The sequence below is a fragment of the Malus domestica genome, chromosome 01 (assembly GCF_042453785.1).
Source record: "Malus domestica chromosome 01, GDT2T_hap1".
Taxonomy (NCBI): Eukaryota; Viridiplantae; Streptophyta; class Magnoliopsida; order Rosales; family Rosaceae; genus Malus; species Malus domestica.
Window position 1 is genome coordinate 19,595,306 of NC_091661.1, and position 14,770 is coordinate 19,610,075.

At 46.3% G+C, this 14,770-nt stretch overlaps 1 protein-coding gene across 1 annotated transcript; it reads right to left on the minus strand.

The window, feature by feature from the left end:
* Nucleotides 1-3,995: 3,995 nt before the first annotated feature.
* Nucleotides 3,996-6,414, minus strand: LOC139197288 (uncharacterized). The gene has a single exon (XM_070824282.1). The coding sequence runs from the start codon at nt 6,124-6,126 to the stop codon at nt 5,482-5,484; it is 645 nt and encodes a 214-aa protein (XP_070680383.1). The 5' UTR covers nt 6,127-6,414; the 3' UTR covers nt 3,996-5,481.
* Between the last annotated feature and the right edge of the window lie 8,356 nt (nt 6,415-14,770).

Below are 14,770 nucleotides of genomic sequence, written 5' to 3' on the forward strand. Positions count from 1 at the left end.
ATATTTATTTTTAGTTTGCACCTATTTTTAATTTGTACCAATTTTCTTTTCACTTTTAATTTGTACCCATATATTAGTTTCTTTTGTGCCCATATTTTTTAAAGTTTTATTTGTGTTTGTACCCATGTGTATATCGTCACGTGACATTGTATATTTAATCAATGATAGAAAAATAACATATGGTATATTTATGTTTTATGCCTAAACTTTGTATCATATATTTATATTTTGAGTTTGTACCCACTTTTAATTTGCAACATTTTTTTAAATGTAGTATTTTCTTTTTAGTTTTATTTTGTAACCATGTATTAATTTCTTTTAGTGCCTATATTTTTTAAAAATTCATTTGTACTCATAATTTTTTAATCTTTTATCCGTACCCTAATTTATTTATAATGTACCCATTCTTGTTTATTAATGTATCTGTGAACACGGAAAATTCCTGAAACGAAAGAGACAAGAACAAACGTGCACGAACAAATATTTAAATGTTTGATGATTTTGGGTTACAATCTCTCTCTATTTTGATCCTCTGATTCGATCTCCGTAAGGTGTGTATTTGTGGATGTGTGATTGATCCAAAGGGCCGTTGGGCTTGATCTAAGGATGAACGTTCTTCAAGGGCCGTGGACTTGATCTTGAAGGTGGATTTGAGCGGATCTTCAAAGGGGCTTTTGGGCTTGATCTTTGAAGGACAGTGATGAACGGATCTCCAAGGGCTTTTGGGCTTGATCTTGAAGAACAGTGATGAACGGATCTTCAAGGGCTTTTGGGCTTGATCTTGAAGAAACGGTTGGATGTGGGGATTTGTCGACGTTGTTGATCCAAAGGGGCGTTGGGGCTTGATCTTGGATGAACTATGAACGAGGAACGAAGAACACTTTCTTCAAGGGCCGTCGGGGCTTGATCTTGAATTGGTGGATGATTGTTGATCCAAAGGCCGTCGGGGCTTGATCTTGGAAGAACGATGAACGAAGAACGAAGAAGGCTTTCTTGATTCTTCGGGAACCTAGATGCTTAAGAGCTTCGGAGTTTCAGAGCTTCAGAGCTTTAAGGTGTAATATGAATTGGTCCCCCCAAATGAATGAAATGGGCTTGTATTTATAGAAATTTCCAAGGCCTAATTTTGAATATAATATTCCAGATGAAATAAGTCGTTTCTGCCAGGTGTTGACACGTGTCCTATTTGATGACTTTTCCAACTCATTTCAATTTTCGTTGAGTCACACGCTACGTGTAAAATTTATGTAATACATGAGCGTTGAAACTTTGATTTATCGGTCAACATTTATTTACCGAAATTTCGATGTCTACAAATGCCCCCACTTCAAGGCACGTCGTATACATGTGCTTGTCACGTGTAGGAGATGCGTTTTGAAGTCCCTTACTGTAGATGTCGATCCAAGGGCCGTTGAGGCTTGATCTTGAATTGGGCTGGAGATTTCTTCAAGGGCCGTTGATGCTTGATATTGAATTGGGCTTGAGATTTCTTCAAGGGCCGTTGAGGCTTGTTCTTGAACTTTTGTTTGAAATTTCTTCAAGGGCCGTCGAGGCTTGATCTTGAAGGTTGAAATTGGGCCACAAGGAGCTTCATGTGGTAGATGATATTTGGCTTTGGTAGTGGATGAATCGGCACGTATTTTGTTGCGCTTGTTGACTTTCCACAGCTTTGATCTTGAACTGGGTTGGAGGATTTTCTGGATTCCTCCAATTGTTGATTTTCCACAGCTTGTTCTTGAACTGGATTTGATTCAAATATGGTGAACGCTTGATCTTGAATCGGACTTGTGATTTCCTCAAGGGCCATCGAGGCTTGATCTTGAATTTGGCCGGAAACTTCTTCAAGGGCCGTTGAGGCTTGATTCTTGAAGGTTGACTCGAACACATGGCAAGCAGGCACGAGGTGAGGGTGACAACCTGTTTCTTTGTTCAATCTTTCTAATTCACACCTGAGCAGTTTGGTCAACGGTATGATCTTCAAGATTGATGGGTTTTTCTTCCAGTTGGTGACTTGATCTTTAAGGATTCGATTCAAGGGTGGTGAATCGGCACGTGCAGCCCACAACGCCTAGTAAGTCGACCCAAGAATTTGAGGGTCAAAACGAGTTCTTCATCTCAGACTCTTTCTGCCGAGTTGGCTGTGCATACTGCATTCTTCTCTGCTTGTTTCTTCAGGCAGATATGGCAGCTTCTCGAGTTCCTCAGTTCGGACTCCTTCTGCTGAGTTGACTGTGCAAACCGCATTCTTCTCTGCTTGTTCCTTCTGCACCTTGTCTCCACATGCTGCAAGGTATCATTTTCACTTGCCTTATCTGTTCTCCAGGCAGATGTGGCAGCTTCTTTGGAAGTACAGCACGAGTACTCGAGAGCAGTGCTAGGTAGGCAATCAGGGAAGGGTTCCAAGCAGTCGGTTCCTTACCCGAGTTTGAGTGGAAGTTCCGGCATATTGTTTTCTTTATCCTTGTCTTTGTAGGTAAGAACAAGGACAAAGGAAAGGACAGAGAGAACGCATGATATGAGATACTCTTGCTTTCTACCCTGGTGATATGAGATACTTTTGCTTTGGAGTCATTGGCTTGCAGAGGTACCCCAAGGAATAAGGAACACTGAATGACTCGAGAGGTTTCTTTGGGAAAGCATTTTTGGAGATGAAGAAATGTTATGTATGTCTGCCTTACTATGTAGGGTGAAGGTAGACAGTTTATAGGAAGTTCTTTAATACTTGTAGATGTACTATTCTTTCACTCGTGTCGACAACTAACGCGTGATTGAACAGTAAAATTTCACGTGCTTTCTCCTTCACCGAAAATCTTCGACAAATTGCCCGTGATTTGCGCAAAGTTGAGTGTGCATATGACAGGTGATGACGAGGCTGAAAAGACTGGCGCCTCTTCGATATCTGGGATTGGCGCTTTAACAAATTGCCCGTGATTTCCGCAAAGCTGAGTTTGCGTGTGACGGGTGTTGACGCGTCTGGAAAAGCAAGATGCTTCTCCGATTTCTGAGCTTGCCTCTTCGATTTTTGAATGGCCTCTTCGAATTCTGAGCTCGCCTCTTCGATCTCTGAAATCCCGTCGAGTGCTGATTTTTTATAGAGGCATGCAGTTTGTTTCAAAGCACACTTGAATTTTCGCTTGTGAAAACTCCCCTCTTGCACTTCTAAGATCTTGATTTGTTCGATCTCTTCTTCCTTCAACACTTTGAAAATGTCTGGACCCTCCGACCGTCGTTTTGACTTGAATCTTGGTGAAGAGGCAGTCCCACCTTCTCCAGACAACATATGGCGCCCATCCTTCATATCCCCTACTGGTCCTCTTACCGTTGGGGATTCGGTGGTGAAGAATGATATGACCGCTGCGGTGGTGGCCCGAAACCTTGTCACTCCCAGAGATAACAGACTACTTTCCAAACGGTCTGATGAGTTGGCTGTTAAGGATTCTCTGGCTCTCAGTGTGCAGTGTGCAGGTTCTGTGTCTAATATGGCCCAACGCCTATTTGCTCGAACCCGTCAAGTTGAATCATTGGCGGCTGAAGTGATGAGTCTCAAACAGGAGATTAGAGGGCTCAAGCAGGAGAATAAACAGTTGCATAAGCTCGCACATAGCTATGCGACAAACATGAAGAGGAAGATTGACCAGATGCAGGAATCTGATGGTCAGATTTTACTTGATCATCAGAGGTTTGTGGGTTTGTTCCAGCAGCATTTACCTTCGTCTTCTGGGGCTGTACCGACTGCTGAGGCTTCAAACAGTCAACCTCCGGCGCCTTCTCTTCCTGGAGCACTGCCGAGTTGTGAGGCGCCACCTGATCGTCCTTGAATATCCCCTCTTGTGAATTTGATTTGATTTGATTTTTTTTATTTTTTATTTTTTATTTTTTTTTATTTAGGTATGTATAATGCAAATTTATGTAAAATTTCCAGAAAAATAAATAAAATGGACTTTTATTTCTCTTAATGTTTTTTTTATTTTTATTTTTTTATTTTTTTATTTTTATTTTTCTTTCTTTTCCTCTGTTTTATTTTTTGCACATGGTGCCTGAGCACCAAATATCAAACAATTCTTTTCTTTAATCATGGTGCCAGACGCACCTCTCCTTTTTTCACGTGGTGCCATCACCACTTTGCTCCACCATCCTTTTTTTTTTTTTTTTTTTTTTTTTTTTTTTAAAATATATTTTTTCTGTATAAATTTGGGTGGTGGGTAGAGGAATTTGCAGGGAGCGGAGCTCGAGTTTGAGGAAGAGCTTCTCGGCCGGCTAGTCGTTTGACAGCGGTCTTTGAAGTTGTTGGCAGCTGCGAGGCAAGAGACGGTGGAGGTGGAGGTGACCAGGGCAGCTGTGACGGACAGAGACGCCATGGCAGGACCTCGAGGAGTTTTAAGATACTGGTACAGGTACTGGTGAGGATGTGCAGGTTCCTTGGATGGTGCAAATTATTAGATGGAGGCCAAGCGCTGCGGTGGAAGGAGTCGATGCCGAGAGCGCAGCCCAACTTGCTCCGGGTGTGCGCACCATATACAGCAGGTGGGGTTTGGTGGAGATTCAGACGACGCGGCGACAGAGTTGGCACCACCTTCCAGCATCTCGAATGTGGAGCTCTAATGGTGAAGAGGGGTTGGGCTGGATGTCACAGAGACAGCGGAGATTGATCCTTGGAGAGCCTGAGCTTCTTCCTGCACGTCTCGCCATTCTCTTCGTCGCTGATGCCACGAGAGCCGTCTCTCTCGAGGTCGAGATCTTTGCCGTTGGCGTCTCTCTCGCTCCGCCTGCTGCTACTCTCGACACGGTGCTGTTGGGGAAGGATGATCAGCTAGGAAGAAGAAGCTGGGTTGCTGCTTCCATTGCTGGGCAGCCGAGGAAGAGAAGTGGAGAGCTTGGAGTTTGACGCAGCCGTGGAGGAAGAAGACGGAGGAGTGGAGTTCGTGGCGTATGCAGGAAGTCTCGGCCTTGAAGTGGATGAGGGTACGACGACAGCAGATCCACCATTTTCTCTGAAAGCTTTACGGAGCTCTGACAGAGAGAAGATCCTCAGCAAATCCCTGTCGTCATTAGACCATTTCAGCCCATATACCTCAGACTTGTGGCCAACAGGCTTGCTGATGTAATTGTCTGGGACTCGAGGATCATGTTGAAGTATGTTCCGGTCTCGGCTTTCTGAAGCTAATATGCGCGAGTTCCACGCCAAAATTCCAGTCCTTGTTTGGTGCCTACCCATCGTTCGAACCCTCTTGCACTGCATCCCATCCCGAACCTGGACTCGACCAAGACTTGTGCCAATTGACAAGTCTGACCCCTCCCGTGTCCGTTGGATAGAGCACACACCGTCATTAGGCCTCAAGTCACACAATTTTGTCACCTTGCTTGTTTGATGTACTCCAAAGATAAACACTGGTGCCGAGTCAAACTGCCAGAGCATTTTGGGAAGACCATTCCACAAGGTTCAAGTAAAAGTCATCTTGTAGTGATGGAGCATCCAGAACCTTATGGGGTGTCTTGGGGACCTTGCGAGGAGGCTTGAGAGGACGATGATGATGAGCATGGATGGTCGGGGAACGGCAAAGACAGGATAAAATCTTCAATCCGACCTCGCCCTTGATCTGAGAAAACACTCTCCGTTTCTCCAGTATCAGCTTTGGAATGCGCCCAGTAGTAAAGGCTTGACCCTGCCAGTGACAACAGCGTAAGAACAGTGCCGGCGGCAAACATGCCCTTGCGCAGAGTAGCACAGGACAAGTCATCTACTTTGAAGATTCCCCGGTACTTGGTGTGGTATGCATTCTTTGCCGACCCAGCCAACAAGCACGCCTCCGCTCCCAAAAAGGTTGTCCAGGAGAAGACGAAGAAGAAGACGGTCCAAGTGGTGGAGGAGCCAGTGACTAGACCTTTGCCGCAGCAGAGACACCTGGTGACGACGTTAAGCACCGTCTGGCTGACGGCAAGCAGCCCAAACGCCGCTAGTCCGTACACCGTGGAGGCATCCGTGCCGTACACGCAGTAGGTACGCTCGTCGTACTCATCGGGCACTATCTTTGCCGTGCTACGGCGTCGTTCGGTGCCGACGGCGAAGATGAAGGCGATGAGATGGAGGGAGGTAACGATGGCGACTATGGGTATCGAGACTGCCATTGTTGTCTCTCGCTTTCTCAGTGGGGAGTGTGTGGGAAGGACTGGTTGGAGCAGTGCCTGGTGCGGATCTGTTCCAACGAGCCCGCGCTCCAATGGACGACAGATCGGAGTATGGAATCGATCCGCCGCTCAAGGTCGAAGGCGGAGTTGAGGCAGGGATCCTTGCACACCTGCAGCCACGGCTTGCAGACCAGCATCAGCGCACTCCATCGGTGCTCCAGGGTGAGATTCTCAGGTCGTCAGCGTCGGTCCGAAAGGAGAGCTCTAGTGATCAGGCTGAAGACATGGGGAAATGAGCCAAGTGGGTCAGATTTTGTAGCCGGGCTCACGGTTTGGGTCTGAGGAGAGATGGAGATGGGCCAAATTTTGTAGCTGGGCTCAGATATGTATATATATATATATTTATATATATATATATATATATATATATATTTTTTTTTTTTAATTTTTTTTTAATAATTTTTTTTTTTTAAAGAAATTGTAATTTAATTTTGTACCAAGAAAATTGCAAGTAAATTTGTAATAAAATTGACCTTCATTAATGAGACTTTAATCAAACCCCTTTTTTTTTTTTTTTTTTTTTTTAATAAGATTGACTTTCTTTAATAAAACATTTATTTATATTTTGATGTGACTGAACTCGAAAAATTGAACATTCGAGCTGCCTACGTACCCCTCCAAAGAAGAGATCAAGTCATAACGTAGTTCAAATACATATTTTTTGGATTTTCTTTTTTTTTTTTTTTTTTTTTTGTGCCGTTTGCAGTTTCAGCTCATGCAGGCAAGGAGTGTTGTGCCATGCAATTTAGGCTCGTGCAGGCGAGGAGCCTTGTGTCCTACAGTTTAGGCTCGTGCGGTCAAGGAGCTGGAATTTGTTGCCTTTCAGGGGTAGTAGCGCTTCAAGAATCTACCGTTGATAGGGCCGATCTTTAAGCCGTCCTCCGCCATGATTAAGTAGGCGCCATTGGTGTAGACTTCTTGTACTACGTATGGTCCATCCCATTTTGACGTGAACTTGCTTTTTGTCTTGTGAGTTGTGATGATAGGCCTACGCAATGAAAGGACGAGATCTCCCATTTGAAAAGACCGAGGGAGAACTCTCTTGTTGAAGGCTTTAGAAAGTCGCGCTTGATAACACTCCAGGTGTTGCTGGGCTTCGAGTCTTTTCTCATCCAGTGCCTCCAGTTCTTGAAGACGTAACTTTGCATTCTCTTCATCAGTCAAGCCTTCTTGTATAGCCATCCTTAGCGAGGGGATTTGACTTTCGAGCGGTAGAACAGCTTCTACGCCATATACAAGGGAATAAGGTGTGGCTTGGGTAGGCGTTCTATATGTTGTCCTGTATGCCCATAGGGCTTCGCCTATTCTTTCATGCCAGTCTTTCTTTGTTCTACCGATTACCTTCTTCAGGAGGTTGCACAATGTCTTGTTGAATGCTTCTGCAAGACCGTTGACCGGAGCATGATACATGGAGGATTTGTGCTGCTTGAACCTGTATTTCTCGCAGAGCTCGTCCATGAGTCGGTTTGAGAACTGCTTTCCGTTGTCGGTGACAATGTAGCGCGGCACCCCATATCGATGGATGATATGTCCCTTGATGAAACAAACGACAGTTTCCTTCTTGACTTCCTTCAGGGGTATGGCCTTAGCCCACTTAGAGAAGTAATCTGTTGCAGCCAGGATGTAAGCCTCTCCTGTAGATGACTTTGGCGCAATTGGTCCTACGACATCCAATCCCCATGCATCGAACGGCCATGAAGTAGCTGTGGGGTGTAATGGTTCAGGCGGTTGATGTATGAAGTTGGCGTGAAATTGGCAGGCTTGGCACCTTTTGGCGTATTCTAGGCAGTCCTTTACCATGCTTGGCCAGTAATAACCCATTCTTTTGAGCTGGAAATGAAGCTTTGGTCCGGACTGGTGCGCTCCACATATTCCTGAGTGTGCTTCTTCCATGGCTTGATTGGCTTCTTCCTCGCCTAGGCATCTCAGAAGTACCCCTTCAAACGATCGCCGGTAGAGTGTTCCTTTGTAATAGAGGAAGCGGTGTGCTCGTCGACGTATTTCAGAGCGGTGTTTCGGATCATCTGGAAGCATTCCGTGCTCCAAGTAGTTGATCAGAGGCTGTCTCCACTCTTCAACGTTGACCGGAAGTATTGAAATAACGTTTGTATCACTTAATACCATTTCGGTGACAAGCGGGATTACCCATCTTTGGCAGACTGGCACGTTTGTAGCTTCGTCTTCTCCTAATGTCATGCTCGAGGCTAGGTTGGCGAGAGCGTCTGCCATTTGATTCTCTTTTCTTGGCACGTGTTCTAGTGTTACGGCCTCAAACCTTTGTAGCAACTGCGTTGCCAGCCGGAAGTATGGGACAAGGTCATCTTTCCTCACCTCATATTCAGCCAGGAGTTGATTGATTATGAGCTTGGAGTCGCCGTATATCTCAAGGGCTGCGATTTCCATGTTGATTGCCATTTGGAGCCCGAGGATCAGTGCTTGGTACTCAGCGACATTGTTGGAGCATAATTCGCTTAGCTGGAATGAATAAGGTAGTACTTGCCTTTGTGGCGACATGAATACTACTCCTGCCCCCGCTCCGTCTGCTCGTGCAGATCCGTCGAAGAACATCGTCCATGTCGGGAATATGTCGATGCAGAACACCTCTTCGTCGGGCAAGTCGTCTGAGATTTTCCAATCGGCCGGGATTGGATGGTCAGCAAGGAAGTCTGCTAGCGCTTGTCCTTTGATGGCTTTAGCTGAGACGTAGATGATCTCGTATTGATTGAGAAGTAATGCCCATTTAGCTAGTCGCCCTGTCAAAACTGGCTTAGACATGACGTATTTGACCGGGTCAGCTTTAGCAACCAAGTGGATGGTGTAAGCATGCATGTAATGTCTGAGCTTCTGGATGGAAAACATCAAGGCTAGGCACATTTTTTCTATTGGGGAATAGTTCAATTCAGCGCCGGTAAGCGTTCGACTGAGGTAGTAGAGCGCTCATTCTTTCTAGGCCTCGTTTTCTTGTGCCAAGAGTGCTCCAACTGAACTTTCCTGAGCAGCAATGTACAATATGAGCGGTTTCCCTGGTACAGGTGCCCCCAGGACAGGTGGACTTGATAAATACTTCTTTATGCTTTCAAAAGCATTGTTGCATGCTTTGTCCCATACGAACGGAACATCTTTCTTCATGAGTCGACTGAACGGTTGACAACGCCCTGCAAGGTTGGAGATGAAGCGTCTAATGAAGGCTAGCCGACCTTGTAGACTTTTCAACTCGTGCAGGTTTCTTGGCTCGGGCATGCTTTGAATGGCCTTGATCTTTGATTGGTCCACTTCAATGCCACGATGCTTGACGATGAAGCCAAGGAACTTTCCAGATGTGACGCCAAATGCACACTTTAATGGGTTCATCTTGAGGTTGTATTTTCGCAACCTTTCGAACACTACTCGCAAATCCTTCAAGTGATTTGATCTTTTCTTTGTCTTGACCACCACATCGTCTACATAGCATTCTACATTCTTATGTAGCATGTCATTGAAGATCTTCTGCATTGCGCGTTGATATGTAGCTCCAGCATTCTTCAGACCAAAGGGCATTACCTTGTAGCAGTAAATACCTTTTGGAGTGCGGAAGGCTGTTAGTTCCTCATCTTCAAGAGCCATGCGAATTTGATTGTATCCAGAAGAGCCGTCCATGAATGATAGTGCCTCATGGCCAGTGGTTGCGTCCACCATGATCTCAATGATTGGCAAGGGGAAGTCATCCTTCGGGCAAGCATTATTGAGGTCTCGAAAGTCCACGCAAACACGTATTTGTCCAGATTTCTTAAGGACTATGACGATGTTGGAGATCCACTTGGGGTATTGCACCTCTCGAATGAAGCCTGCTTCGATCAACTTGTCAATCTCGGCCTCGATTTGTGGGATGAGCTCGGATCGATAGCGTCTTTGAGTTTGCTTTACTGGTCGCGTTCCAGGCTTGACTGCAAGATGATGCACAGCAATGATAGGGTCGAGGCCGGGCATTTCCTTGTAGGTCCAAGCAAAGACGTCTTTGAACTCTAATAGCAGCTGGTAATACTTCTCTATCTCGCCTGCACTTAGTAATGCGCTTACGAAGATAGGCTTCGGTTCCTCACTTGTGCCTAAGTTGAGTTCTTTGAGATCGTCAACTGTGGCTTGCCCCCCATCTTCGAGTTGTGACGGTGCCGCAATGACATCTTCTTCGAGGCTTTCATCTTCTTCACCTTCTTGGATTGTGATGTGGAAGACGCCTTGGGCTTCTTCTTCGGTGTTAACCTCCCGAGCTAGTTGGCATGAAGATTGTCCAGTGTGAATGATGGTGCGCCTTTTCACTTTCAGTGATCCAACTGTGTCAACCTCCAATATTGCTTGGCGCTTCATTCTTGAAGGAATGGAACTTCGAACGCCATCCTTTTCTGCCAGGCTATCGATCTCTTCTACTTCTGGTGTCGTCTTTCTCCTTTTGGAAGGCTCTTTGGCTTCTCCAAGTCTTTCCATAACTGACTGTCGTGGAGGGAAGCTAGTCGTATTGCTTTGCTTTTTAGGTTTTGATAACCTTTTGAAAACAGAGCCTCGAGATACTAACGTGTTAAGCCTTTTGAAGACGGAAGTTTTGTTTTGACCGCCAATGAGTTTAGGTGCCGAAACTCTGGGCTTTGAACAATTCATTCTATCGAATACTGATGTCCGGGGGGCAGGTTGAGGCTTCTCTCTATCTTGTATAATGTGTACGCTGATGTGTTGGGCGCTAGCATTTTTTGCCTTGCTGGAGATTTTCACCGGTGCATTTGGTGTGAAGCCAAGCCCAGCTTTGTTGTTGCTAACCCCGTAACCATGCTTCTCTAACTTCTTCTGAGTTTTAGTGAGATCACGTTCGTTGTCTTTGACGGTGTTCAAATCATTCTTTCCCAAATTTGCAGAGGAGGTGAAGTTATACCCAGCTTTCGACATAAGTTTGTAGGCGTTTGGATCAAAACCTTCTTCGGTCCTTTTGGTTGGGAGAAAGCTTGGTTCTACCCCCTTTGGCAGGCCTTTTATGAAGCCCTGTGATGGTTTTACAACCTTAGTGTCGCCTAGCTGGGTCAGAGGCAAAACTGCATTCTTTTTTAGCAACTTTACATTATCTATGTGCCGCTGTGCATCGGCTTTGCTCGCTGTAGTTTCGAACGGGGATTGACCATTCTTTCTTCTCGAGGTCGGGATGTACCGGAAGACGGGTACGCTTGGTCCGTTTGAGGTCGTCCTACTTCCTCTGGTTGTTGCAGGTTTAGAAAGCTCGTCGTCATTTTTGCTTGAAGATGGCATAGCTTTTTCTTCTTGCTTCTTGGGCATAGCTTGCCACTCCTGTTTTTTAGGCGCTGCTTTGCTCATGGATTTAATCTCTTTTGGAAGAGTTTCGGGCACCGTGTCTTCATTTATGTAGAACTTGGCGTCTGCGAAATGTGATTCAGCTTCGGTGAATGGCTTGGTGTCGCCATAGATCACCTTCACTCGTTCTTGGTAAAATTTTAAACATTGGTGAAGGGTGGACGGTACCACTCCGTTTGCATGGATCCAAGGCCTTCCTAAGAGCAGACCGTAGGAAGTTCTTGCATCAATCACGTGGAACATCACGCTTGACTTGAGTTCACCAATGGTCATCTTCACTCGGATCATGCCCATCGCTCTTTGTCCTCCTTGGTTAAAACCTTGGATTAGTAGACGGCTTAGGGATAGTTCATCCACCTTGATGCCGATTGCGGTCATTGTTGACTTTGGCATGATATTTATGGCTGACCCGCCGTCCACAAGCATGCGGCTGACTTTATGCTCCCTTACGTACCCAGAGACGAAGAGAGGTCGGTTGTGAGGCTTGGATCCTAGCAACAAGTCTTCGTCGGCGAAGTGGATTGTGTCCTCGGTGGCATAACATGTGGCACACTCGTGTGGCCGAGGCCTCAAGCCTTCGTTCTTGCTTTCTTGCACTTCGTGGTCGTTCGGACTCGCTAAAACCGTTGCCAATGCCCTTCGTATCTTCTTTGGCAATTGTAGCGCTTCCTCGATGCTAAAGTGTATTGGCAGACCTTCTTCAGGTGTCAGAGTATTTTCTCCCTCAGCGGCGACAATTTTTCCCTTTGAAGGTTTTTCCATTTCTAATTCGACCATGTGACATGCGGTGATAGTGCAATGTTGGAAGAAGTCCTCCGGGAAGTACTCGTGCAATGAGACGGGAATGCGTGGCTTTTGCTCCGCAGGTTCCCCAGCATATATTGGCTTAGCAGCTCTTATGTTTCTCTGAGGCTTCCTATTGCCGCGACGGCGGTGTTTTCTCCCTTGTTCCCCCTTTTGCTTTATAGCTTGCGGTTTTGGTTTCCTCGTCCTCTCATAGGTCACCAATGTCCATCCTTTGTCATCGTCAATAGGTGCGTCCTGGTTGCTTGCCCCCAGTGACGGTGGTGCAGAATGTGCAGTGTGGTTCGAGTATTGCCGAGCATGGTCAGGCATTTCTTGAAGAAACACGGGATCAAAGGATCCGAACACGACCGTAGTGGTGTGCGTCGCAGCTGTGTCTTCTAGGTCGAGCTCAATCCGTCCTTGTTGTGCCAACTTCATGATGAGTTCTTTTAGGATGAAACACTTGCCCACATGATGACCCACGATACGATGGTACTTGCAGTACTTGGGATCATTGATGCGATTCATTTCTTCAGGGCGTTTGCATTCGGGTAACTCAATCACCTTCTTCTCCAGTAGGTCGTCCAGCATTGCGTCCATGTCGGAGTCCGGAAAAGGGTATACCTTCTGCTCCAATTCCCTCAAGGTGTTTTTGTACCTATCTTGGGTGTGGGAAGGCTCACCTTTTTTCGTCTCCCTTGCTTTATTGAAAGAGATTTTGACGGGCACAGACGAGGTATTGATAGGGGTGGTATTGGTGGTAAAAGCTTCCTTGGCGGGCTTTTTCCCATGATTGTCTGCTCTTGAAGTGAACACCTTATCCCTTTTGAAATCGGTGATTGGCTCCTTCTTTCCATGGTGGGCGATGCTCAACTCCATGTCGTGGGCACGGGTGGCTAATTCTTCAAAAGTTCGTGGTTTGATACCTTGAAGGATGTATTGTAAACCCCATTGCATGCCCTGGATGCACATCTCGATTGAAGAAATCTCGGAGAGTCTGTCCTTACAGTCGAGGCTTAGATTACGCCATCGGTTGATGTAGTCCATGACTGGCTCGTCCTTCCACTGCTTTGTGCTTGTTAGCTCTAGCATGCTCACAGTGCGGCGGGTGCTGTAGAAGCGATTGAGGAATTCCCGCTCCAATTGCTCCCAACTGTTGATAGACTCAGGCTCCAGATCCGTGTACCACTCAAAGGCGTTTCCTTTCAGCGAGCGCACAAACTGCTTGGCGAGGTAGTCCCCTTCGGTTCCTGCGTTGTTGCAAGTTTCAACGAAGTGGGCAACGTGCTGTTTCGGGTTTCCCTTTCCATCAAATTGCATGAACTTTGGTGGTTGATAACCCCTCGGCATCCTTAGGGCGTCGATCTTCTTTGAATACGGCTTTGAGTACAACCCGGAGGTATATGAGCTCCCTTTGTACTGTGCCTTGATGGTGTTGGTGATCATCTCTTGCAGCTGCTGGATAGAAAGAGATCCCATGAGTGCCGCTGCTTGGTCTGGTTTCGGCTTCCCATCGATTTTCTTCACCGGGGGTTCTTCGTCTCCGCCAGCTCCTCCCTTTAGTGGATCATCCTCTGGGTCGGGTTTCTCGCTGTCCTGCGCCTCCAGTCGGTTGACTAATGCCGCAATTTGCAAGTCTTTTTCTTCCACAGTTCGAGTTAGTCTTGCGATTGCTTCATTCATTTGAGCAAGCTGTTCCTCGACTGAAGTTGCTCCAGCGGTCATGACTTGCATGGCTGAACTGCCGCTTGAATCGTCATCGGAGAGCATGGATTCGGAGTATTCCCTTGGTCTTTCCCCCCTTGGTGCCCTTAGTGAGGCTAAGGTGATCATAGGCTCGCGCCTGGGGTACTCTTGTCCCTTTGGCAGAGTTGATGCAGAGGTGAAAGAGGTGGCAGAAGTAGCTCTTGCCATGCTTCGAGTCGTGATGCCCAAAGTGACACCACTTGCGACGAGGACGCTCTTGTTCTTTGCGCCGGTTGCGGGAACAGTTTGAGCCTTCCTTGATGCCATTAATTTTCGAAGTGCGCTTGAATTTTGGAGAAAGAGATGAGAGGCAGAGATTGTCCCACCGAGCGTGCCAATTTGTGAACACGGAAAATTCCTGAAACGAAAGAGACAAGAACAAACGTGCACGAACAAATATTTAAATGTTTGATGATTTTGGGTTACAATCTCTCTCTATTTTGATCCTCTGATTCGATCTCCGTAAGGTGTGTATTTGTGGATGTGTGATTGATCCAAATGGCCGTTGGGCTTGATCTAAGGATGAACGTTCTTCAAGGGCCGTGGACTTGATCTTGAAGGTGGATTTGAGCGGATCTTCAAAGGGGCTTTTGGGCTTGATCTTTGAAGGACAGTGATGAACGGATCTCCAAGGGCTTTTGGGCTTGATCTTGAAGAACAGTGATGAACGGATCTTCAAGGGCTTTTGGGCTTGATCTTGAAGAAACGGTTGGATGTGTGG

Excerpts from the sequence above, each read along its gene's own strand:
- LOC139197288 (XM_070824282.1), bottom strand. The coding sequence starts at position 6,126 with ATGGCAGTCTCGATACCCATAGTCGCCATCGTTACCTCCCTCCATCTC.